At 48.2% G+C, this 25,662-nt stretch overlaps 1 protein-coding gene across 3 annotated transcripts in view; it reads left to right on the top strand.

The window, feature by feature from the left end:
- Window positions 1-25,662, top strand: part of Duox (dual oxidase) — a 183,534-nt gene that overhangs the window by 99,927 nt on the left and 57,945 nt on the right. For all 3 annotated transcript variants that reach the window (XM_089546380.1, XM_089546381.1, XM_089546382.1), the window contains exons 7-10: window positions 6,230-6,290; window positions 9,888-9,984; window positions 24,227-24,305; window positions 25,281-25,377. In XM_089546380.1, the coding sequence (XP_089402506.1) occupies window positions 6,230-6,290; window positions 9,888-9,984; window positions 24,227-24,305; window positions 25,281-25,377 (334 nt within the window). The remainder of the gene's footprint in view (window positions 1-6,229; window positions 6,291-9,887; window positions 9,985-24,226; window positions 24,306-25,280; window positions 25,378-25,662) is intronic.

Consider the following 25,662-nt stretch of genomic DNA (forward strand, 5'->3'; position numbering starts at 1 on the left):
CCGCTGTGTTTAAGAAGCCTTTACCCGTTATTATTGGTGACAAGACCAGTTGCACTGCCAGCCTTGTTTCGTTCCAAAAAGAGAAATTTACAAATAGAAGAACATGCAAAAGCTGACACAATGCTGGTGAACTACTTCACCTGAATATAGCTAGGCTGAATATGACATATTGCTACGTTTAACAGCTTAAAAAGTCGCCTAATTATCTCGAATACTGCTCCTATTTATCGCTGTTACTTTGTCGCGCGGATGAGGGCGCTACGACTTTGAGCGAACAGAGGCCTAGGAGGCGATTACCGTCCATTTAAAGACAACCCCGTCGTCACTGCACTGTTATTCTCACTCATCCTCGCCTAAAGATGCTACCTAGCTTCTTTAGTTCTTTCTTTAGGTTCGAGCGAAAATTAGGCGCTGCTAGCGGGATAAGCGTTTGGCTCCATCGGTGTGTAATTTAACGATTTGCGCTGCCTACAATCCTGTGAAAATAGCCGAAGAGCGGAAACAAACAAATTTCTGATTTTGTAATGCGTGCCTTTGGTGTTCATAGATTTCTAGGCTTTATAACGCATTTTTGCATGCAAAGCACGCATTGGCAGAATCTGTCCCCTTCCCTTCCTCCAGACGGTTTTCGTGACAACACCCGGGTATTTCCAGTATGGTGTTCCTTCGATATCTTATCGTAGACACTGCCATTCACCTGCGGGATGAGTACCTTTCCAGGGCACCCTTGAGCCTTGCCGAATATTAGTATGACTATATTATATATTATGCGAAGCAACTCTTATAATTCACTTTGAAATTGCAGCCCTAATTTCTCCCGTCTGCAGCGCCCAGCCCGCACTCCAGGTCACTCTACAGTCACTCACTTTCTGCCTTCACCACTTATGAGTGCCTCCTTTCCTTCCTCCATGTATGCTATACTGCCCTGCCCCGCACCGCATTTCTGCCTTCTGTCTTCTGTCTGCGCAACGAGCTGGTTGAAGTGAGCACCACTTGGGGGCAGTTCCCTTACGAAAATTTGTTTAGACACTTTAAGACTGTCCATAGATTTTTGTCAATAAGGATTTTCTATGCAGAAATCCTATAGGTAGGTATATACGCAATACAAATCTTATAGACCGTCACAGACTATCCATAGATTTGTGACCATCCACTTTTAGCTGACCTTGGCGCATGATAGCCTGAGATACTTATGCGCCACTGAACCCAACACAACACAAATACTTTAAGTAAACTCTTTTCTATAGGCTATGAATAGACAAAAGCAGTTATCTATAGGAAGGTGATAAGAAGTCTATAGAAAGTCTATACGGGCCGTTTTTGTAAGGGAGTGGCTTAAAAGAAGATAAATGCTGACTACGCTTGTCCGCTGGAACCAAATATTCCACGGGAACTCAGGGACGAGACGCACTGTCAAAGGCCGTGTACGTCGACATGGAGCTTTGAGAGAGAGAGAGAGAAATAGACGGAAAGGCAGGGAGGTTAACCAGGCGATGCCCAGTAGGCTACCCTACACTTTGGGAGGGGAACAAAGGGGAAAAAAGGAAAAAGAGCGCCAATGAAATGAGTTTCCCAAGTGTACAGCGACCACTATGTGACGGGGACGGACAGAGGGCGCGCACTGAAAACTTATAGGTTATAGGCGGAATACAACCCCGAGTCCCTTAGGAATCTCAGGAGCGCTTTCACCGCTTTCCTTTGTGAGGATGATTGTGTCCAAGGCCCCGGCCTTGTGCTCGGCTTCCTAGGGTTGCATTGCTTGGGAAAGGAGCCTGCGCCTTCAAACCCCGTCACTGTGGGCAAAGCGTCACAGGGACAGTAAATTTCAGGTTCTTCGTCTTCTTTGCACCAGAGGTGCCCCGTCGGAGACGGTTGGTTCCAACTGGAAGACTGAAGCTTGATCTCTGCACCAGGGGTGCCCCGTCAGAGACGGTCTTGTGTTCAGTTGAGACGCAGGGGTAAGGCGAACACTTCAAATTTTATGTACAGATATTTACATTGCATACAGAAGTTTAGACACTCGAGACAAATTTAAAACAGCAAAAGACAAACAACAAAAAAGTGGATCTGGCTAATACTAGGGGAGGCCCCTACTCGGCGTAGCCGAAGATGCGTAGCATCTCACCTTAGCGCAGAACCCCGCTTCCGGCTCCGGGGCCCAGTTTTAAAGCCCTAAAGGCCCGGCCCACATTCCGTAGCACCCAATCATTCTACATTCTTCATATCATTGGCTAATCGAGAGCATGGTCAGCCCTCCAACTACCGTAGGGTAACACCCTTTCCAGAAAAACAAACGCACGGTCGTGCCAGCATGTGCGCGAATCGGTTCCGCGGGGCGGGTGGACACCCGTACTTCCCGGCGCGTTCGCGAGCGGCCGCGTTCCAAGAAAGGAGACGCTCCGCTTTGAGTGCCGCCAGCCGCGTTCCAATGACCCCCGCGAACGCTACCGATCCCTTACAGGGACAAAGCGAAAGACATGCAGACATGTAAATGAGAGCCTTTCAGTAACGGGGTTCGAGGATTGGTGTGTGCTCACATGCAGTCCCGCATGGAGCTTGAAGGTTCCTCGAAAGATCTTTATCCCTGTCGTCTAGCTGCTTCTTTGCACAAGAGGGAAAGACGGAAACAACGTTTCGGAAAGGCGGCTAGCTGCCCCGCTGATGGATAGAACAAACAGGAGGTCCGCGGTGCACGCTCGCGTCTGTTGTTTGCGCGTCGTGGCCGCGTCCCCCGCAGCGCAGTAGAGTGCGCACACAGAGGCATGGTGCAAACGGCGGCGGCGCCTGACGTTTGCAGTGGAGCCACTTGTTTCGAGCGCATGGCGCGTGGGCTGCGGCGTTTCGCCGACGTCGCCTCCCCTGTTTGCGTCCGAGAGGTGCGCGCGTGTCAGCTCCGAGGCGCGCGAGTGACGACGCCGCACCCAGATGGCCGTCACTTTCTCGCCTCGTCTCGCAGGGGAGACCCCCTACTTGCGTGACTTGTTTTTCATTAGGCGCTGTCCGTTTATCACCTCCCCTGTCAGACCTCTTTGAAACGCTGTGCACAGCTGGCCAGCCTCCTAGGTTTGTGGCGGCTACGTGATGCAGGGCCGTTTAAAATAGGTGTTGCGTGTCCGTGCGGGTTGGCATTGATTGAAGACGGTGCAGCTGACTTGACCTGCGTTACTTACGGCTTGATAGATACAGAAGACATGCTTTCGCTGTCGTTGCAAATTTTGAAGTAGCGGCTGCACGCGGGAGAAGGGAGACACTTGTGACACACTGCAGTTCGCGGTGCACGTGATGGAGTTTGGCAAATCGTAGCCGCCGCTACGTGCACGTGTTATCTGGCATACTATTTCAAAAACCATTGCGCAGGTTTTGTGATTGAACGAGCCCGTGAAATGTACCCGACACCTCATGGCCGCGATCATCTTGCCCAAATATTTCGTCTGCACGAATCTGCAGTACTCTGCGGTTTCGCTGCAGTCGCTGCAGGGATCATCCGGCCACGTTTACGTGAAACGACGAGCAAGCTCCGTGCGTGTGAACGCCCCAGGCGGTCGAAATTTCCGGAGCCCTTCTCTACGGCGTCCCTCATAGCCTGAGAGTCTGTGGGACGTAAAACCTCCATAAACCGTAAAGCAGCTTCACAAGTACCACTACTTGATTGCACTATGGACAGTGTGTCTGTTGGATGCGACATTGCGTTGGAGATGCAGACGACTGGCCAAGGCGGAGACGCCAGTACTGCACGAAGACGCTCACAGGGTCGCCCGAAGCGGAAAGGAGGAGAATAGCTGCAAGAAGACGCGGCGCAACTGACAGCACAAGAAAGTACACCACACAGAGCTCAATCACCTCAACATTGATCATAACGTTTTGAAATGCATCGAATAGTTTCTTCATTAACCGATCACAGTTTGTTTCCGCTTACAACTACGATTCACCTTTCTGTGATGTTTACACGGGCGTGGCTCAAGGGTCTGTCATTAGGCCTCTTCTGTTTCTCATTTACATCAATAATATTCCTTCCAAAGTAGCATCAAACATTCATCTGCTTGCTCGCGACTGCGTTTTTTTTTCGCGAAATAAAATCACTCGATAATGCTAACCTTCTTAAGAGCGATCTTATCTATATTTCTACTTGGTGCAATGATTGGCTCATGAACCGAAACACTGAAAAATGTAAAGTTATGCGAGCATCCCGACACGCTAACACTCCTTCCAGGTACTACTTAAGTAACGTTCCCTTATAATATGTCGCTTAACATAAATAATTGGCGTCCACATTCTAGCAGACCTCTCCTGGTCGTACCACATCGAGTACGTTATTAACAGTGCTAAGCGCATGTTGGGCTGCGTACTCCGAAACTTTACGATAACCTCGTCTTCTCTTGAATTATTGCTTTGCCCGCACTGTGGAGAGATCTGCGATATCTTTCACATGGTGTGGGCATGTACTCAGAATCCTTACCTTCCCCCCTCCCCCACCCCCACCCGAGAGGCATGGGAGACTGCCCTCCTCAACTGCTCCACACTGGAGTCCCAAAGGGCTCTGGTCAAGCGGGCGCGAGACGGGGCCTCGTCATGCGGTGTCCCGGACTAAGGATACCGACCATGCAGCAGGGTTATTTATTTTTTTTTTTAACCCTCAAGCTCTCTTTGATTAAAGTTTTTCACCACCACCACCACCACTCAAAAACCCAATTGCTTCGTTGGAGAAGGTCCGAAACAATTTCGCCGTTTCATTTCATCAAGCGTAACCAACATGAAGACTTACCCCTCTTTACAACCTTTAGCATGCCGGAGAAAAATAATTCGTCTCAGTCTTTTTTCATAAATTGCACCATCATTCGACTCCCCGGAACGCGCTCATTGAACCCCCCCCCCCCCCCCCCCCCCCGCTCCGTTTCAAGCCGCACCGATCATCGCCACAAGGTTGGAAATTCAACATTTAAAGCCTTATCAGAATTTCAATACTTCTTGCCTCGTGCTTCACGTGAATGGAGCCACCTTCCCGCTGCAATCGATGACATCAAGGATAACCGGTATTTTTGCAACGCATTAGCTAGCATTGTGTAAATAGCAAAATATTTTTGGAACTAATATTCTCCTGTTTATGTTTCTTTTTTTCTATTTCTGTAACCACTCCCCTCTTTAATCCTTCTGGCTCTGAGGGTTCAATAAACAATTAAATCGATAAATAAATAAACATGCATGCACTACCTATCCGACAAACTGCCAGATAAGAAGTATCTTGCATTATGCACCAACTCGCCAAATCGTACTGTTGGATTAACACAAAGCCAGCTACAGCACCAACTCGCCCAACAAGTCGGTTTGGTTTACGGGGGTTTAACGACCCAAAGCGACTCAGGCTATGAGAGACGCCGTAGTGAAGGGCTCCGGAAATTTCGACCACCTGGGGTTCTTTAACGTGCACTGACATCGCACAGTACACGGGCCTCTAGAATTTCGCCTCCATCGAAATTCAGCCGCCGCGGCCGGGATCGAACCCGCGTCTTTCGGGTCAGCAGCCGATATCCATAACACTGAGCCACCGGGTGGAGAATAGCTGTAACGAAAATTTATAGTGCAGTCTCATATCTTCCCGGGGCTTTCATGCAATCATGACACAGGGACGGCATGCCGGCGATGAGGCCGGAATTGAACCGGCTCGAACGCCGTGATGCACTACCTTCTCCATCCTTAACAAAATGTTATCGTCCGGTGTTAACAAAATGTTAACACCAGTTTTCATTTTTGCAGTTTTTGCAGTTTATAAAGGCTTCTCTGGATTAATAACGAATGCGACTATTCATTGGTGGCGCATTCGCGTCGCAGTCGTGCATAAAACAGGCTGAAACACACACCCGCAGATACTGGCGGCGACACACGAAAGCAAAGGCACTGAGTGAACAGGAAGGCACAGCCTGCTCGTATTATTATGTTTCCCATATGAACTCAACATAGCCCGCCAGAACATTCATTGTATTTCCGCGTATAGTCTTGTGATTGTAATGTGGCTGTAGCTAATTTGGATTCATTTCTATTCACTTATGCGTTTGCTAAAGTTCTTGTTTCTAATCGCACTGCTCTGACGTCCAGGCTGCGTTTATTCCTTACCAAATGCGTTACTAAATGATGCGTCAAAGCTCAAATGAAAGGCATGGCGTCGTTTTTGTGATTTTTTGTTTGTGATAAGGCTGTCAAAAGTTGATGGCAGACACAATTTTCTTCTTCACAGAATGTGATCATGTACGAGTACGTGCCGGTACTCCTGGGTGAAAACGTCACTGAATACACAGGTAAGAGGGCTTCTGTTTTTCTGTAGGTGCAACTAACGTAGTGCAAAAAAAAAATTACCGACGATTACGTTACTTCCTAATGCGAAATTTGAGCGCAGCAAATAAGCTGTTTCACCTTTTCGATAGATTGAGGCAAAGAAATCGAGCAACACATGTATGCGCTATTAAATTTTTTTTTTTTTTTTCACACGTATTCCTTTAACAAAGACTCCACTAACAGTTCTTGACAGTCATGAAGGAAGCATTGTGGTCGGAGAAATAGAGTGATATATGCTCGAATTGGTACACCAATGCTTGATTCTCAAAGACGAGATCTATACAAGTGCCTCGCGAGGTTGTCACAGCCGTGGGACGCGTTACGAGCGAGAGGAACGGGATGTTCTCCCGCATAAGTGTTAGGAAATTGCTGTTTGTCTTTATGTCAACATTAAAGTCCCCCACTACTAACATCGGTGTGGATCGATGGACGGTTAATGCGAGTTGCAGGAAGTGCACGACGTCTTTCGTGAGTGCGGTAGGGGCGAAGTAGGCAGCTACTACCAGCAAGCCGTTGGGCAACTTTGCGGCGCACAGTTCGCCAACTTCATGTGACGTGCCAAACATTTCGACTGGTATTGCAGAGAGACCTGTGCGCAAGTAGATAGCGACTCCCGCCGCTCTGTTGTGGTCTCTGCGAGCACCACAGCAGTATAGGAAATCTATGATTTCGAGAGGCTCTTCGGGATCCATCCAGGTTTCAGCAAAGCAAAGTACAGAGGAATGGCGCAGAATGTGATCGTGGTGTACGTCCTTGGCATGTGCGGCAAGGGAGCGTACGTTAAGAATGTGGTTGTGAATGATGAATCAAGTGCTGCCAGCGAATGACGCGTCCATTGGCTGTCTGCGTGTGTTACTGATGTGTGGTTAACATGTTAAGCTTCGCCTGTAAGAGTGGAACGCGACAGCGTCTTGCAACGCTGCCAGGGAGTCCACAGAACGCCATCGCCAATTCGGCTGTACGCCTTGCTGGACGGTAAATTTATTTTTTGAGGAAAGGAAATGTATCTCTCTCGCATATCTGGGTGGACACCTGCACCTCGCCGTAAGGGAAAGGGGGAAGATGGGAGTGAACGAAGACGCCGTATTAGCTAGACGCGCCTTTGTTCATTCCAAACCATTCAGCTGGCATTACGGAGTGGCTAGCGTGCTCGTATCGCACTCCGGAGACCCTGGTTCGATTCCCCAACTCGACCAATTTCGTTCTCGGTTTTATTGATTTATGCGGTCTAACTAGAAAGGTTAATTAGGCTATTTCATATTTATATTATTGCATTTCTATCCATCGTGTTCTGTCATTAACCTGTCAATTGTTGGAACTGTCTAGGATGTTCGACACAACGTATATGAAACGAGCAACGTCTTACTGAGTGGGGTAGTGCGTGGTGGTGGAGGGAACGCGGCTTCGTACTTATCTGTTTTTTTTCAGCAGCGTCTCCTTCCGCGGACGCTGTTGTCGCTGCGGCGCGCGTCTTTCTTTTCTTTTCTTCTTCCTTCATTCTCCTCTATATTAATTAGGCTAATTGATTAATTAAGCAGTTACCTAAACTCAGTCCAACTTAGTTGCAGCATCACTATACGATCCCTTTGATTGGTTGCATGGTTACTAGCCAAAGTACAATTGGCCCCATTTGAAATTCGCGCACTGTGACGTCACGAGCGTTTCGACCAATTGAAAAGCGTGACATTAGGGGCGGAGCACGACGACGCGAAACCCAGGAACGGACGCCAAAGAGCTGCGCTCTAAAAATAGTAATATTTCGACGGCTAGTGAAACGGAGCCGTTGGGTCCATGCATTATGCTTTAGTCTTTGAGAAGACATCATATGTGCATGCCATTCAATATGTGCGCCCACCACAAGTTTTTTTGCAAGTCGGGCTAATGCGGTAATATTTGGTAAGGGACTCGGCACGCTGAAGTTTTTTGCACAGCCATCGTCACTTCAACGTGGAAAGTCATTCCACCCAACGTGTAGTGATTATAATTATGAAAATGCGGTCCCTGTGCCTTCCTGCCTATTTGCGCCTCTTTGTACTTGTCATGCTTTGCTCTTATGTGTGTTTTTTCATCAATGATTGACATTACTGGCGAACACCTTCGCGTCACGTGCACATATAAATATCTGCAAAGTGACAGGTCGACCACGTTGCGAACAAGCCTTTAGATAGAACAGGATGAGTCCGAGAAAAAACAAACAAACAAAATTAAATATTAGGTGGCCTCGGAGAAGGGACAGGGAGCGCAGAAATAATGAAAATGGTCGACGTTGCTTGAACTTCATTTTCTCAGATATCAGCGTCGTGATGCTCCGAACTCGATGCATCCTTCTGTGTCTGGTTGCCAGCATTCAATGCAAGTTCATGTCAGCCAGTACTCTGAGAAGCATATAACGCTTTTCGGCCATTGCTCAGCCTACTTTATATGCGTGCTTTTGGTTCATGTTACCTTTGCGCAGCGTCGCCTAGACCGCAAGCCCCACGCTTGAACACGGCTGTAGTTCGTTAAAGTAACTAGGCCCGAGTCAGTGCGGCAACGACTCGTTCACCGCACAGTTAGTTATTCGCAGACGAATTGTAACCGTTAATTGTAGCGTTGTTCTTTTACTGCTTGTAAATGTTCGGATTTGACGGCACTACAGGTTATGACCTGCGCCACGCTAAAATGTTATCTGGACTACACCGTTATGAGCACCTGGGAATAGAGGCGAGGAAAATTTACGCTGCTGATAAGCACTGCCCGCACCTCCCGCAAAAGTTCTCAGCACTGTACGCCTGTGAGGTGTTCACGTGTTCTATGAATTGCAAACTCTTACGTGTCGCCACTTTCCGTACTTTTTATTCGAGCTGCCAAAGTTTCTGCTTATTGTCCAAGATTTTAGGCGCAAGAATCTGCATCACCATAGCCACCTTGAAAATATTTTTAAAGGGCAACTGAAGCGGTTTTAGAATTCGACGAGTTTAAAGAAGCCCAGTGTGTGAAACTTGCACTTAAAGCATGCGAATTATTTTTTGTGCTAGCATTTGAAATGGTTACGTAATTGCCGAAAAGCCACGTCGGCCTTCAGGCTTCCCTGCAGTATAAAGCGACGGATACAGACCGCAATGATGACGTCAGGTACAGCGGTGCTAAGTTCCCAGCGACGAAACGGTTGCTTTACGGAAGAAAGCGAACGCCACCGAAGATGAAGCCGGCGAAGCATCGTTTGGCGACATCGGACGAGGCAGGGCAGCATGTGGGCGAAGGCAACGGGCATCTTAAATTTCAGCAACAATGACGTCATCAAGAGTTTTCCTGCACTTTTAAACGCAGCGAAGTGAAGCCTGAACATCGGTCCGGTTCTCATCGGCGATTACGTCAGCGTTTTAAACGCTACCCAAAATCTACTTGCGTTTCTTTACCTAGAGGTTTTATGAATTCGTATTCTTGAACCACCTCGAATTCTAAGAAAACATCTCAGCTTTCCTTTACGGAAAGGCAGCGCGAAGGCGAAGTGCGGGGGTGGCTAAGCACCCATATTGCTGCTGCGACGCCATCACCGCGTGGCCTCTTCTCCCGTGCAGGGTACAAGCCGGACGTGCACCCTGGCATCAGCCACGAGTTCCAGGCGGCGGCTTTCCGATTCCCGCACACGTCCATTCCTCCTGGAATATACCGCAGGTGAGTCACGGGGTCGCCTGCGGTCGTCCCGACGGCTGCGTTGCTGGGTTTTTCCCATCAACTTGATTGCGCTGCACTATCCGTCGTGCTTGGAGGGATTTGTAATAAGGTAGTTCATATCGGGGCGCCGCTATGTTCTAATTGCATGCGGAGACCTTGGGCAATGTACTGCAAGCCGCGGAGTTTTATGAAAGGGCTGCTCGCATTTGGATACCATTACCCGCTGGCACCGCAAATTGGGACGGAAAGAGAAATGCTTAACTGTATATGGGTCACCAACTTCATTATTTGCGATAAAACTAGTTGCAATGAAACAAACTAATCGCAGCCAGTTTGAGGCAGAGGTATTATCTCGCAGGAATTCCCGCGCTTTGTGATGTCGTATCTCCGTTGCTACCGAGCGGCGTGTGGTAGTCAAGTCTAGCAGCTGTCTAAACTACAGCAGTCAACGGGTAGGCTTAAGTTCAGCGAAAAAAAGAAATCGATTTTTTGCTTTTGCGCGACATTAAAATTCTGCATTTTCCTGAGCGAGGTTCATGGCCTCTCTTGCATGTGGGCGATTTTTATAACACGAAGAATCGCATTTTTCAAAAACAAGCTTAATGACTTGAAACGCTCCGTTTTACACTTATGAGCGATGAGTAGCTATCCCGTGTTAGGATGAATAACAAGCCAGGCAGAAGATTTACAGCGATTATTTGTGTTCATCTTATAACTGCAAAAAAGTTTCCTAGCATTTTGTTTTTAGCCAAATTTAGCTCTTAACGGGATAAGAGTTAATGGAGAATACCTGAGTAATTTGCGATTCGCTGATGACATTGCCTTGCTAAGCCACTCAGGACAAGAACTGCAAAGCATGATCAATCAGTTAGACAGGCAGAGCAGAACGGTGGGGCTAAGAATTAATATGCAGAAAACCAAAGTAATGTTTAACAGCCTAGCAAGGGAACAGCAGTTCGCAATTGGTAGCGAGGTGCTGGAAGTAGTAAGAGAATATGTCTACTTAGGGCAGGTACTGACCGCAGATCCGGATCATGAGAGGGAAATAACTAGAAGAATAAGAATGGGGTGGAGCACATATGGCAGGTTCTCTCAGATCATGAATGGTAGCTTACCAATATCCCTGAAGAGAAAAGTATACAAGAGCTGTATCTTACCGGTACTCACCTATGGGGAAGAAATGTGGAGGCTAACAAAGAGGGTTCAACTTCAGTTAAGGACAACGCAGCGAGCTATGGAAAGAAAAATGATAGCTGTAACGTTAAGAGATCGGAAGCGGGCGGAGTGGGTGAGAGAAGAAACGTGCGTTAATGATATCCTAGTTCAAATCAAGAGGAAGAAGTGGGCTTGGGCAGGGCATGTAATGCGAAGGCAAGATAACCGCTGGCCCTTAAGGGTAACGGAGTGGATTCCAAGAGAACGCAAACGTAGCAGGGGGCGACAGAAAATTAGGTGGGCGGATGAGATTAAGAAATTTGCGGGAATATGGTGGCCGCGGCTGGCGCAGGGCAGGGTTAATTGGAGAGACATGGGAGAGGCCTTTGCCCTGCAGTGGGCGTAGTCAGGCTGATGATGATGATGATGATGATGATGAGCTCTTAACGCTGTCCGATTTGCTGGAGCTCTGTAACGGCGGTGTTGTATGACGAATATCGACTTCATTTGTTTCTGGAGCTCGAGTTATAGAGTTAATGGAACGACCAATGCCAAAGAACTGGCTCTGCGGGCATCAATGTTGTGCGAATGAGCCTGTCCACAACCACGCTGTTTAAACCTTGCAAAGCCGCCCTATGCCGGGTGCAGCGTCTCGAGTTCTTATTCTTCAAAACTCTGGCTCTTGGCAGCGCACACGAACGAGCTAAAGGAAACTGACACACCGTGGCTATACACTGGTTGAGGAAGAAGAATTGCATCCGTGGGAAGAAACGAACGGAAATGAGTCTTCGACAATCTTGTTTGGGAGCGAGCTACAAATAATGCGCTTGCTGGCCTTCAGACGCTGAAAAAAAATCGAAGGTTGTGGTTGCTATTAATAATGCTGTCATTGCCCGAACCGACACATTCAGGCCATTTCGGGTTTTACCAGGGGGCTGCAGTGTGCAATGGTTGCCGGGGTCTGACTCGAAAGGTTACACAGCCGATAACTAAAGAGCCCAGTAAAGGAAGGCAGCTAAAAAAAAGAGAGAAATACTTATCTTGAAAGCCCCTACTGGCTCGTAGGTATTGAAATCACGCATCAATGTTTTTTTCGCTGAGTGTAGTTTCGTAATGAACCTATTTTATTCACTTCTAAAGCAATTATCTAAAAACACACATTCATGAAATATACATTTCTTCCCAGAACCACTGCGCCGGGAGTTAATATTTCTTCTCGGTATCTTACAAACAAACCGGGAAGTCTAGTGAAGCAGAACGAGCAGTAATAATAATACCAGAATTTACTCATAACGAAAGATGAAGAGGGCATGGGTAAAAGCCTCTAGGGTATGAGGAGTACTCGATTGCTACATATGTGTAAAGAAAACGGTAAAATTGGCTGCATATCAGATGGCATTGCAGTAGAGGCCCTGTTACTAAATCATTGTCGCACAAATTGCAAGAAAAAGGAAGAATATATATCCCAGCTGTTCGTTAAAGGAAAGGAAATACTTGAAAATTTTATGAATAGACCAGGTGATAAAACAGAATTTTCTTCTTGCAGAACGTTTAAGAGCTTTGGTAGCTTGTAAGCGACCATTTGTTGGCCATAATTTCGCCTATAAGTTCTATAAGTTCTAGTTCTATAAGTTCTATAAGTTCTACAGCATCCCACAGGGATGCTGTGTCGTGCGATGCAATTTTTCACTCGGTGTTCAGAAGGTTCTTAAGAAATCAAAATTTTAGTTTCAACCAGGTGGTTCATACGTGAACCATAAGTGACCCGCTTAGAAAAAACGCTGACAAAGGAACACACAGGACATGTGCTCATTACGAACTGTTTCATAATAGAAATACCAGTAGAATAAAAGCCGAAAACACATGAATACATGAGAGTTAGGCAGCCAATAAAAGCATCTTAAAATAAACTTCGTTTTCAACACTACCAGCGCCTGATGAGTTTCATTTAAGATGACTTCAGTGGCTCTATAATTGTCACCTGGTCCGGTGCTTGAGGCTTATATTCTGCTGGGTTCCTTGACGCTGCTTTTTGCGCTGGTGACATATATATTAAAGTATGTGGGGTTTTAATAGGGCTGGCACAAATCGGCATTTATTGCTACAACAACAACAACGCCAGCTAGCAACAAAATACGCCAAGGAATCGAGGGCGGCCGACTCACCAGAACGGTTGCGAGCAAACGCTCGCCCACGCTAGGTCAAGGGACGAGGAACTCCGATGCCGGACGGGACGAGCTCGCGGGAGATTGTTCTCACCACGAGGCCTCGCCCTGAGCCGACGCGTTCGTACGCGGCAAATTCCCGAGCCGAAGAGGGCCGTCTCATCCACGCGCAGCATTCACGCCATCCGTGGCGCTCGAGTAGCTGTGATACCGGCGCCCTCCCTTGTTAAGCTAACTAATTATGCTAGGGAGGATGCGTCGCGGGGAAGCCAACCACAGGGGACCGGCGGGGGCAGGTTCATAAGTGATCGATATGACGAGGGCCCCTATTCATATCGGGAAAGCAGCTGAAAAGCAGTCGTAGCAGTGGTCTGAAAAACAGAAATGGAAAATTGCAGGGAATTATAATTCGGAGGATATTTACTGTTCAGTTGCGCTTGGCAATTGGAAGGGTCCAGTAAGATAACAAAAAATTACAAAATGCTATTAACCTATAATTGTAGTTCAGTCGAGCGGAGAAACAAACCTTGTTACAGTGATACCAATGTGAGTCCCCTCACCCTAGTAGATCCCGAGAAAAATGGCCGCAAACATCGCCTAATTTACATGGGTGGTATAGGGCCTACCCTGACTGTTAAGTACGAGTGTTACAGACTTGAAATATGCGTTATACACAGTTAATGACAAATCGGAGACTTTTCGCGGCATTGACTGGCCACCAACTTGAGACAGCTTCCCACGCTGAGACGGACATCTTCATGTTGCCTTCCATTATAACGCATGTTGTTTCTCTGATTTCACGTTTGAGGAGAAAATTAAACGAAAACCGAAACCGCTCTCTGAGTTCTGCTCTTTGACTTGTTCCTTTGTTGTGTCCGTTATGCAATCAGGTCCATCATTTGATATCTGGCCGCTCGTCACCGCTAGAGGCTCCACTGTGTTCTAAGTAGCGTACAAATCCCAGGGGTGTAATGCCTGAAGTGCGTTTAGAAACGACGGCAGTAGATTCAGTCACAGTGCTCTGTTTACTGCACGCGCAGAAGTAGACCCCGAAGTATTCAGAGCTGCAAGACAGCTTTAGCACAGCTAGTAATGCCGGTAGTAACGCTTTGCCGTTGCTACCATTGCTACTATTACCATTGCCGCACTTAGTTACAGTTGTTATCTTAATGACTGCACGACGGTGCTTAAACTATCTACAATCAGCAGTTACAAACGAATCCTCTTTGCTGGAGCAGTTGCACACTGGCCATCACGCAGCACTAATTGGCGAACGCGTTTCAGACTGGAGACTGAGTGCTGGCGCTGGGCGGTGGTACACAAACACCGCTTAACATATCGGGCAAGAGTGCGCAGGTAGATCCTGACTCAAGCGTGCCTGCTTGTGACGCTGCCAGGAAGCCCACTTGTATTGCAACGCGACCTTTGGTTTGGCGTTGAGGCTCAGAAATCTTCTGACTCTACTTTCAGCCTGGACGAAGCTATAGGAGGTGACAAAATTGTTTTGTGGAAATTCAGCCCCAGAAATTCTGGACAAACGAATTTTTCATCAGGAAATAGCTCATGAGCGCGATTTTTTCAATTATCGCAAGATTTCAGCATAACAATCAATACGTCCGCAGATCCCATATCGGTAGGCTTGGATTTTTTTGCTATTAACGTTTCTGCTGTCGCCAAAGACGTTGCCATTAGTTTTCTGTGGCAGTCTTAACTACTTGATGCGAGCGATGGAAATGCTTTACAAGAAAGATTTATTACGCATCGCAAGAATGAACTGTTACCTTCAATATTTCCACAATACTCGCTTACAATATTCCAGTACTCAAAATTTTTGCCCAAGAATCGTGGGCATCGTTTAAGGGCGCGCAAGCTAAATGAGCCTGTGAAATTGCTGTCGCGGGACACATGACAGAATCATTGACCCGACGCCAAAATAGACGGCATTCGTACGAGGTCTCAACACGCAAAAAACAGGAGAGAATTGGTGCCGCGGCACCATTCCCATCACCAGCTACACCGGTTTAGGGAAAGATAGAGAGTTTTCAGCAGTCGGTGAGGTATTATACATCTATCTAGGGCATGTAGTGACCGCACGGTCGCGCCACTAGAGAGATATGTGTACAGGAGAAGGGCGGTGTGGGCCACAATTGGCAGGCACTCTGCGGCCATGAAGAGCACCTTCAATACGCCTCCACTGCGGTACTGAAAAGTCAGGCACTTGTGTAGCCACAAACGCGTGATCATATTCCAAACGACTAGAGGCCCACGTCTGGCTATATAGTTTCTTGCCTAGCTGCTCTAGATATTGCCCAAATTAGTTAATGTGGATTCGCCAGGGCGCTCAATCTAATGTCTGTAAGAATGGCGGCTTGGATAAGGCGGTGCGGGCCAGCCTGAAAGACGCTTGTTCCTTAGCTTGGAAGTGCATTCACGGCGCTGCGATCGACCCAGGAAGCTTCACTGCAGGTTTCAATGGCATGGAAGGCCTCTTACTCACAAAGGGTAAAACGACATTGACCGACTACAAGCAGCGCTATTTAGGAGTTTGAGGATTCTAGCAGAACACAATTGCGATCGTAACAGGAATCGTTTCCCAATTATAAAAAGAAGCAAGAAAGGGCGAAATGTGTAACGGTCTCGTATGCCTCGTTATTGAAGTCACGAAATTTTAAAGTAAAGCGAGCACTCGCAATCTGCCGGAACTTGTTCGCGAATTAGCGTTGATAGCCGGTTTAAATGCATTGCGCCTATCCGAAGAGCGCAACACGACGTGAATAAGCGGTGACTCTTCTCAGAAGGACTCAGCCATCGCGGAGATGAAAACGCCCCTCAGTGCTCGCCGCGGCGCGTTAAACGGCGAGTCACCGATTTCTTTTCCTCCGTTGACATTCGCTGGGCGTTCGTTGCGTTTTAGCGCGCTTCCATGCATACACGTACGCGGCACTGTACGAACAACCCGCCTTCTTGCTATCTCTTTCTCCTGTTTTGTCCCACTGTGCTTTCCACGTAGCGACGTGGAACCCGTTAATGCGACTTGCTCGGACGTGAAGCGGTGCGGCAGCGGTGTATTGCTTCGAGTGCTTTCTCGCTATCGTCCTGGCTGCGCGGTTCTCCTTCGCAGGCGAGGCGTCTCCCGCCTATCTCGGTGTCCGGCGGCCAGTCCCAGCGCCGCCTCGAGCGCACTGGCCAGTCCCAGCGGTCGGCGCGTGTGCACTGCGCGCCTCGTATCTCGGCGGGCGATCGCTTGCGCCCGGTTAGTTTGGCCCCGACCGCTGATGCACCCGCCCCGCCTGATTTACGGCCAACGATCGCGTGTTTGCTTTTAACGGCTTCCTTTATTGTATTTTGTGCCCGCAGCCGCTCCTGCAGCCTGCCCGTCTGCTATTCCTCGGCTGGTTCGCTCACCACCACCGCACGGGCTCGCGCCATTGCTGTCGAATCCGCAGAGATAATAAAGCGACGTCCTGCGGTGGATACCGCGAAAGCGGAGGCTAGGCAGTTCTTTTCCCCGCTCGCTTGTCTCGCGCGAATGGCCTCACCCGCAGCGGACTGTTAAGTAACGGCGTCCACCAATGAGGTCGATTGAGGTTGCCGTGCGTGGCCCGTCGCCCCATGGGGTGCCCTCGGACCAGCCAGTTCGTTCCGTTCGTTCGAGAGCCCCCGAGGCGTGCGTCGGTCGCCTTAATTACTAAAGTGGACCGGAGTCCTCATCCTCTAAGTGGTCGCCGTCGAAATTTGTGTACTTTGCAGCCTCATTACCATCGGTCACCCTTCAGGGCTGGTGTCGTGACGGAGCTCTGCCTTCAGGCTCCATTTCTTTCTTCTTTACTTTTTATTACTCTAGAACGGCGCGAAATAAGTGCGAAAGACTTCGCTCGCAGTATTCTTTTCTCGCCCACTTGGTGTGAAACTGCGCGCCATGATAAACGACCTATCGCTATCATTCCCTCGACTAAATGTTGCGGAAAACTCGGTCCTCCTTCGAGCGGATTGTATAAGCGAGTTCTTTATGATAATTGTTACGCTGAGTGTGTCTCACTGCATATTTCGTACGTGCAGAAATGCGGCAGACCTGTAAAGTGGTGACCTTTAGCAGTGTTTCTGCTCACAAACCACGCTGAACATACTTGAGCGGTATGCAACGCACAGCAAAGACGAGCTAGAACTTGAACTAACAGTTCCGCGCAGTGTCATTACTGTCTTCCCCATGACGCACACACTCCCGCGCCCACATAGTTATGCTGCACCAGCAATACTGGAGGAAATCTACAGGCACAAAACTGTTTTAGCTTACAGGCACGGGGCAGCTGAAAATCGGGGTACAATTCCCCGCGACGTTGCTTCTGAAAACAGATCACATCCGTGGCGTAGCGGGTAAATGTCCTCACTATTCTTGGGTCTTGCATTTGCCTGCCCTCGGTTACAACGGTGAATGCTTGTTTCAAGCAGCCATGTTGAACTGCGCGCTGCACGGGAGTGACGCAAAAAATTGGCTGTGGCGTAGCTAAGGTTAAGCCTGGATAAGCGAAAAGCTCTCGCTGCTTTTCAGCCAACTGCCAAGCTACCACTTCTGGATCGGTGTTTCTGCGCCGTCCGACTGCTGCTTCTCGTTCTCCTTCCATGGCGAGTGTCTGCGCCTGTTATATGGGCAAGCGCGCCTTGTATACCCCTCCTTTCAAATGCGCACTGCACATGGCTGCGGCGAAAGGTCAAACGGTGGCGAGGAGCAGAAGCGGTTGCGCACATGCGCAGTAGCGCGCGGCGGTGGCGAAAGGTCAGGCGACGGAGTCAGCGGCGGCGGCGGCGACGGCGTCCACATGCGCCATGCGTGACGCCGCTCGGTTTCGCGCATGCGCAGAAGCGAAAAATCTGGCCTTCGGCTCACGCGAAGCGCGGTGTTTACTAGCCTAGTGAAACTTTTCGCTTCAAAAGCCTTATTCTGGGCAATGCCTCTCACAATCCGGCGATCGACTCGCTGTTCAGCGCCGATGCACGATATCCACGCTTGCGGCCGTGGCGACCTCAAACATCGCTCTCCAAAAAAATTTTCTTTGGAGAAAAAAAATGAATTTGTACTTTTAACCTACCATAATTACCCGATCCTAACGATTTCGAGCCCTGATTGTAACGCTTACCCGATGTTCATGCTCACGAAAATGGAAAGAGCACAATTTGTGCAGAAGCCTACCTTCATCCGGCTTCTGCGTTACTCCTCCTCGTTGTCCGTCCTGACGCTTCTTAGCTGTCATCGTTTAGAGAGCAGCTAAGAAGAAGCAGTCTCGTATTGACGCAGTTGCAAGGCCAACTGCTGGAGGCAAACAGGGACCGACCATGGTACCACAGCACACCACCCTTGCATGAAGCCCGGCTGGGTAGCCTGGCAAGCGGCGAACCGAAATTGCAACTGCCGTAGGTTAGGAGTCACACGAGGTGTTGCAGAAGTGAAATCACTAACCGAAAGTCTTCTCTCGCGCTACATTCCGCTCGTGTGTGAAATCGACCACCACCGAAAGCGTGGCGGAAAACAACGCGAATTTCGAAGCTTCCTTAACGAGCCAATTTGCATTCCAATTTGCGATTTCAACACGTCAGCGTTAAGGGTCCCGTGTCGCACAAAAGCAGGCGGCGCCGTCGTCATCGTTGGCCGTGAGGAAAAATTCACAAAAAATTGCCAGAAAACAAACCTAGTTGGCAGGTGCACCAAGTAGGTCACGTGATTTTCTGACGCCATTACAACCTGCCCAGTGTGGCAGGTGGCAGTTAAATTAAAGATCGCATCGCTGAGCCGCTGTGCCACTGCTGCAGACGTGGCATGAGAACTGCATATAAAGTAAAGGATGACCAATTCCGCACATATGGACATTAACCCATTAGCGCTGAGGAGTCGTAACCCTGAGGCGGCGCTTATATATGCCCTGCAGTTTTTTGTTTTTATGCACGGGGCTCCGTGCATCCTCCCATGAGCGGGGCATCGTGCCCGCGACTCGGTCGTGAAGTTTCTGATGGTTGTCAGTAAAAAAAATGAAAGGCAGTGCGGCCTAACGTCCACAGGATGAATGTGGGTTGCTTATACTGCAAAATCCATCGCCCAGTTTCTTTCTCTGCGCGTAGTTTCTGCTTGCGTTGTATGGATTTGTCGGGTACTTCATAAACTCTTATATCCCGCTGCTTACACACTCGTGGACGCGCGCACACACACACGCACTCAGAGAATGTGGCGGGCGAAGAGTAATGTGCCTGCGCACAGCCCCTGCGGCTTGTAGCCGTTTCCAGCAGCTCGCGATTTTCTTAATCTTACCCAAAGGGTTTTTCAAACTTTCCTTAGTGCGCGAGCACATGACACTCCATGTAGAAAACCTAGCCTGCCAGCTTCTGGGTATTGTCGCTGACCTCTTCGGCCCAGCGATACAACACTTTTCTATCCAGTCTCGATCTACTCTTTCTCTCGTCTTGGCTGTTATCACCTACAATAGGAACATTGATTTTCGCTATCAGCTAATTCGCTGAATACCGAATTAGCGACAAGCTGTGTCAGGTACCAAAGTGGCGCCGAGCTGCACCTTCGAGTACGTGCTTCCTGTCGTCACGTGATACTGGTTTTCCCCGTAGCCACTCAAGGGGTGGAGGTTAGGGCGCAGTCCGGCTTTTGGGGTCACTTCCTTGCCCCGGGAAAGGGCGGGGAGGCTGGAGTTATTTCCTTTTCTTGTTTCGCACTCTTCGAACCGCCATTTGCAAGATGTCTCAGATATGAAATGCTCCGTACTTTATGATACTTTTCGGGCCGAAAGGTTCATTTTCTATCCTTCACTGGTGGGGTTTGACTGAACTAAATGTGGCAACGGAGCGCTCTCGCTTCGGATTTTGTCGTGGCCTGTGGCGATGCAATCGGCACCGAAGCCGAGTGCGTGCGCACCGTGCCCATTCCAAGCACCGTTGCTTCTGCCTCGCCCGTCCGCAGGGTGCGCCGGCGTGAATAACTGATCGGAGCCTTGTGGGAGAGGCCGCAGTGAGTAGCCCAGCCAGACCAGCGGCCACGTGTCGGCCCTGGTAATGGGAAGGGAGCATCGCGCACAGCCTGCATCCTGCCGATAGAAGTTTCTTGGCCTGGGCGTACCCGTGTCTGCCGCGCCGAAAAGAAACAAGAACTAGCTTCCTATGTCTTTTTTTTTTCACTGGGACGTACGTCAACAGGTTTTGAGGAAGAGTAACTGTCTCTAAGTGAAATGCTTGGCGATCTAACATCCGCGCACGCATGCACATATGCGCCCGTACCCACACGCACTCACAGGAACCAGGTGTTTTGAAGGCACGTGTGAAGAGGGAACAAAATAAAATGCGACCAGTGAGCACTGCTCTGGCTGCTTTGCGAAGATGTACCCAGTATTGTGATGCTTTGTTTTACTGCTTCCATCTTATTTAACACGCACACGCTTTGAGCTGAATTTCATTTCTACATCTTCCACAGCTTCAGTCGCCTGGTAGAAGTGTTCGGTACCCCTTTTTCTATATCTGTTTTCTGAACTGTCGGTGTTTTCTTTTCATAGCCTCCCTATAATAATAGTTCGAGATCCCCATAACTTCACTTTCGATGCGTGCGACGGTGGTCGTGCGTATTTTTGAGAGTGAAACTATATAGCTGGAGAGCGAAACGTTTCGACATTATAAAGTGCAGCTTGCGAAATATCATCTTGTGCATGCCGCATATAAATATAATGCGTGTATTTGCGGTTAAGCGCTACCAGTCGTACCGCGTGAAACGTGCCAAAGTCGGCCTTCCACGATGACGAAATGGTAGTGGCGTAAGACTTTATTTTGAGCGAGTCGGTGAACAGGTATCGTAAAAGACGTGTTCGAGGTGCTAGTTTTTGAGAAATTTTTTTATAATGCCCGCTGTATACCGTCATTTATGCTGAGCTTGTTTTTATTGATGGCAAGGGATACCTCCATTATCGTACCTCCATTTCAGGTTTAGTGGCATTTAGCCTTTTAAGTCGTAGTTCTAATTTAGCGATGATAAAAAAAATGTCAAAAAGTTAGCTCCGTAAACAACTTTTTCTCTGAAGCGGAGTGGGGCACATACTTTAGGCAAAAAATATATCAGTTCGTCTTCAGAACAGATAGTCGCTAATGCAGTTTGTTAGTCACGATCAAATTATTCCAGGATGAAACAAACAAGGCAATAGGGAACGACGCTAAGAACATTTCGCGCTTGGTTATTTTCAGCGTAATTAGTTTTAAATGCGTAACTACTACTTACGTATTGTAATTTCCAGCAAGAATGCGCGGTTGGTCGTCGATTGGCTAAGTTATGTCTCCTATTGTGAAATCATATAAATAATAAAAGCCACGTGCGGCAAAATAGCTGCCGCGGAGATTCAGTCGCTTTGGCGTTCGGGTTGAACAGCGCAGAGGACTGGTCGAGTTGATGATTGTTCAGCATGATGTTCCAACTCGGCGTTGCACAAGAGACAGGCAGCCGCCCGTGTCATCTTTCTTTGTTGTACTTTGAACATTATTCCGGGCGTTCGAATTCTGCTGTCACAATTTTAAGCCCCGCTGTAACTGAGCAAGACACGTGAGCTCAATGCTGCAGTCAAACAGCTGTACCGAGAAGCACTGCTGATATCTGATTTCGAAAAATACGCGTTACAGGGCACTGCAACACGACGAGAACGGACGACGCAAGTGATGGGAACAGTGTTTAATGCATCCCCCTTCAAACTTTTTTTGCACTCAAGTAATGATGATAACAAAACGCAACCATATCAATCTTTCTTTTTCCAAAGGCAATAGATGGAGATGTAGAGCTGGTGTTTGTCCTTCTCTTTTGTCGGCTTCCATTGCGCTGTTTTTTCCAATTCGTGAAACAGATTTCTGCATCAGCAGCACGTACCAGAAATTTTTGCACAATTTACCGCTCCAATAAGTCTCTTGCTCACCCAGTCATTTCTGTTTTTTTTTTTGTTTTTTTTTTCTGGAACAGAGGCTTGCGTTTGCGTTTGCACGATGTATTCGAGATGTATAGCATTCTTGGAATCAATGTTATGTTCCTTTAGCTTCGTATTTACAAAAATTCCGGACTGTTGGATGTATTGCATACCACATAATAGTGGTATCTGATATACGATTTCTTCCCTGTACTCAACAAGCCTTTCTGCATGGGAAGTTTCACATCCGTTCTGCCTTTGTCGGCCTTGGCTGCTAAAAACAAACATGCTCCCTCTCCCCCTCAAAAGAAGAAATATTCGAGCGAACAAGAGGCAGATTGGAACGGGAAATCGAGGAGCCATTTATGACGCCAGCTTCAGATGGAAGGATATGCGTGAGAGACCAGTATCACCGTCACAAACGGGAGATCAACATTACTGCGCTTGAGCGTTGAGGAAGAGAGCTTGGTAGTACGGCGTGCATGCAAGTAGCGTATTGAACACCAAGCTGTATTGGGCGAGTTGGAAGTAGTTCGTCTTGAAGACCAGCGCTAAACTCACGAAGGAGCAACGAAAGAGAATACGACACTGGTGCTGACTAACAACTTATGGTTTAAGGATATTCGGTTGTTTTTAAGATTGTTTGAGCGTATAAAAAGCTTCTCAAGCAGAGAACACTTTTATGTTGGCGCTTGCGTCGTCTCTCGCCCTTTCCTTCCTTGTGTTAGAGTGCCGAATAGCCCTTATTTTTTCGAGGTGATTAACCGGCTGGCCCCTGTTTAACCTTATATGAACCTACTGATGGGTTGTGACCTGAGCTTTATGCGAGAGAGCCCGTGTGTTCTAATTCCACTTCACCTTCGACGGTTCCATTGGGTCAAAATTAACCCACAGCCGGCCACTAAGGCGTATCTCATGACCACCAGTACTTCTTGGGTACTTAAAAATGAATTAACTCTTTCCTTACCGCTGGAAAGCAGGCAGTTTCAGGGAGGTGTACGTAAAATATTTGCAGAGCTAGGCTTACGGGCTTATCGCGTAAATCTGCGAAAAATGTTATAGCTTTCCTTTAGCCATCTAGCACTGCATTCCCCCCTCGCCATATTGTTCTCCTTCCTCGGTCGCCATCCTTTGGGTTCTCCCCGTGGCAGCCACCTTCTGGATACGCATTCCCCCGCCCACGCCATAACCTCCCAGTCCCCTAGGCCACCCGCTGGCTTCCACGCACTCTCTCCCTCTCTCCCTCCTCGCCCTCTCCCTCCTTTGCCCTAAACGTCGAGAAGGGTAGTTCCCTCTCTCCACTCTGCCACCTGCCAATTGGTGCAGGTGGCAACTGGATTGAATTAATTAGGTAAATTCCAGTAATAAAGTTGCATTAAATTAATTCGCTCAGTAATTAAGGACTTACGGCTTACGCTGTGGATTCGATGGTAGAATACAGGGCTATAAGCTAATGATGTAAAAATAGCGCACAGGGAACACAAGGGACGGAAAGTAAACGACGCAGACAAGTGCTAGTCTGCGTCGCTTGTCTGCGTCGTTTACTTTCCGTCCCTTGTGTTCCCTGTGCGCTATTTTTACATCATGAACGTTATCCAACTTGCCCAACTTTCCGCTTTGCTATAAGCTAAACCAAAGCTATAACAGCACTGGATGTAAAAATTTATTCAGGCCTAAATTTAACCGTTTGGCTTTATTGCACTACATCGCGTTGTAGCTAATAGAGCCCCCTCTTTAACTAATTAAAGAAAAGGAGGCTTATATTGGTTACGCACGCAATCCGTTGCATGCGCCAGCTTTCTTTGGGAGGGTTGAATCTCTCGGTAGTCCTTGTCCTTAAAAGCGCAGCTTCGAATTGCCCGTCTGCAATTCAATTTTTTTTTAACCTATTACGCGCAATAAGGAACAGTAACTTGCTGTAATGTGTTGCCCAACTGTAAAAGGTGGCGTTAGAATGTCTGGACCACAACCTTTCCTTTGCTTTTTTTGATGCAGGGATGGATCGTGTCATTTTCTGGACACGAAGAATGGCTTCAAGGCTCTGAGGTTATGCTCCACGTGGTGGCTTTCTGAGGTACGTGCCCTGCTCGACTGCTACGCCCTGTTGCCGTGACTGCGCAGAAAGTTACAAATATGAGGAATTTTCGCTCATGTTATAACGCACCATTCAAATTTTTTCAGCACGCTTCTTGTGTCTAGCGTAAGTAGCTGGGAACATTTGCCGAATTATTTTAGCACTGCTGTCCAAAAATAAGGGGGGCCGGAAAATTTGATCACTTTGAAAGACAGCACGCATATATTGCATAATTGGTTGAACTATACTTCCCAACTGGTGGCCGCGACCGTATAGGTGCGCAGAAGATATTTAAATGTAAACGCTCAAACATGCACTCTTTATAGAAGATATATAACGGTATTTTGTCCGGGCATAATATCACCGTCAAAACAGTAATAATCATGTTGGTGGGACGAGTGCTGGTATTCATATCTCGGTGTCAGTTTCTTTTGTATGTTTGTGCATTGGCTTGTTTGTGTATTTCTCGCGTGCAAAACGTCCCATTCAGCTGCTTGAAGTCATTTTTGTCTGGTGACCAGTGACGTGAAGACGATTTCAATAAAGTCTTCCTATCCCCAGCAAGGCAGCAGCTGAGGGCGCTGTGAAAAATATTCTGTGCGCTGCAGTTTGTGAACTATTTCATGACGCCCTTATGAAGAACTTTGTTTATTCGAAAAGCTCAATGAAATATGGAAGGTTTGTGAGCATCAAGAAGATGGTTCCAGTATTTTAGAATAATTCGAGTCCTCTAAATGGAGCCATTGTTCACAAATAAACCTTCAGATACTTTATTATCGCCACAAGCGCCACGCGTCTTGCCTAAGCCTGCAGCGTACTTTGGGCTGCCACTCCGCATTAGACGGAGGCTTCGCACTGCTCTCCGCTATTATGAGCACTAATTACGAAGTGTGACTTGCTGGGGCAGGCAATTTTCCGCACGGGCCATCTGCGCCCGCGTCAACGTTTCCTTGTCTGGACACTTTGTTACCGCAGGAAGTGCTGCCTGCCTCCGGTATCGACGAGCTCATACTGGGGATGGCATCGCAGATCGCCGAGAAAGAAGACCACATCCTCTGCTCGGACGTCAGAGGTAAGCTGCTATTGAAGGGTAAATCGCCGCTGAAGGACGCTACGACCGTGTGGGCTTTAGCCGGGCGATATCACGTGATTTGAAGTCTCGATGGCGACACTCAAAGTTGATTTCCGTCGACGAGAATGAAACCCTCGAGTTCTGCTCGGATTCAACGCAACCATCTCGCCTTTCGTGCGCAAGAAAACTTTTACAGGGACTCGCGGGGCTGTGCGCCGCAGCCACCATGAGCATGGCGGTGTCGCCACTACATTTTCTGTTACGAGCTTGCCAAAGTAGATATGA

This window comes from Amblyomma mixtum, chromosome 5 (genome assembly GCF_055824585.1).
Source record: "Amblyomma mixtum isolate Tamu chromosome 5, ASM5582458v1, whole genome shotgun sequence".
Lineage (NCBI taxonomy): Eukaryota > Metazoa > Arthropoda > Arachnida > Ixodida > Ixodidae > Amblyomma > Amblyomma mixtum.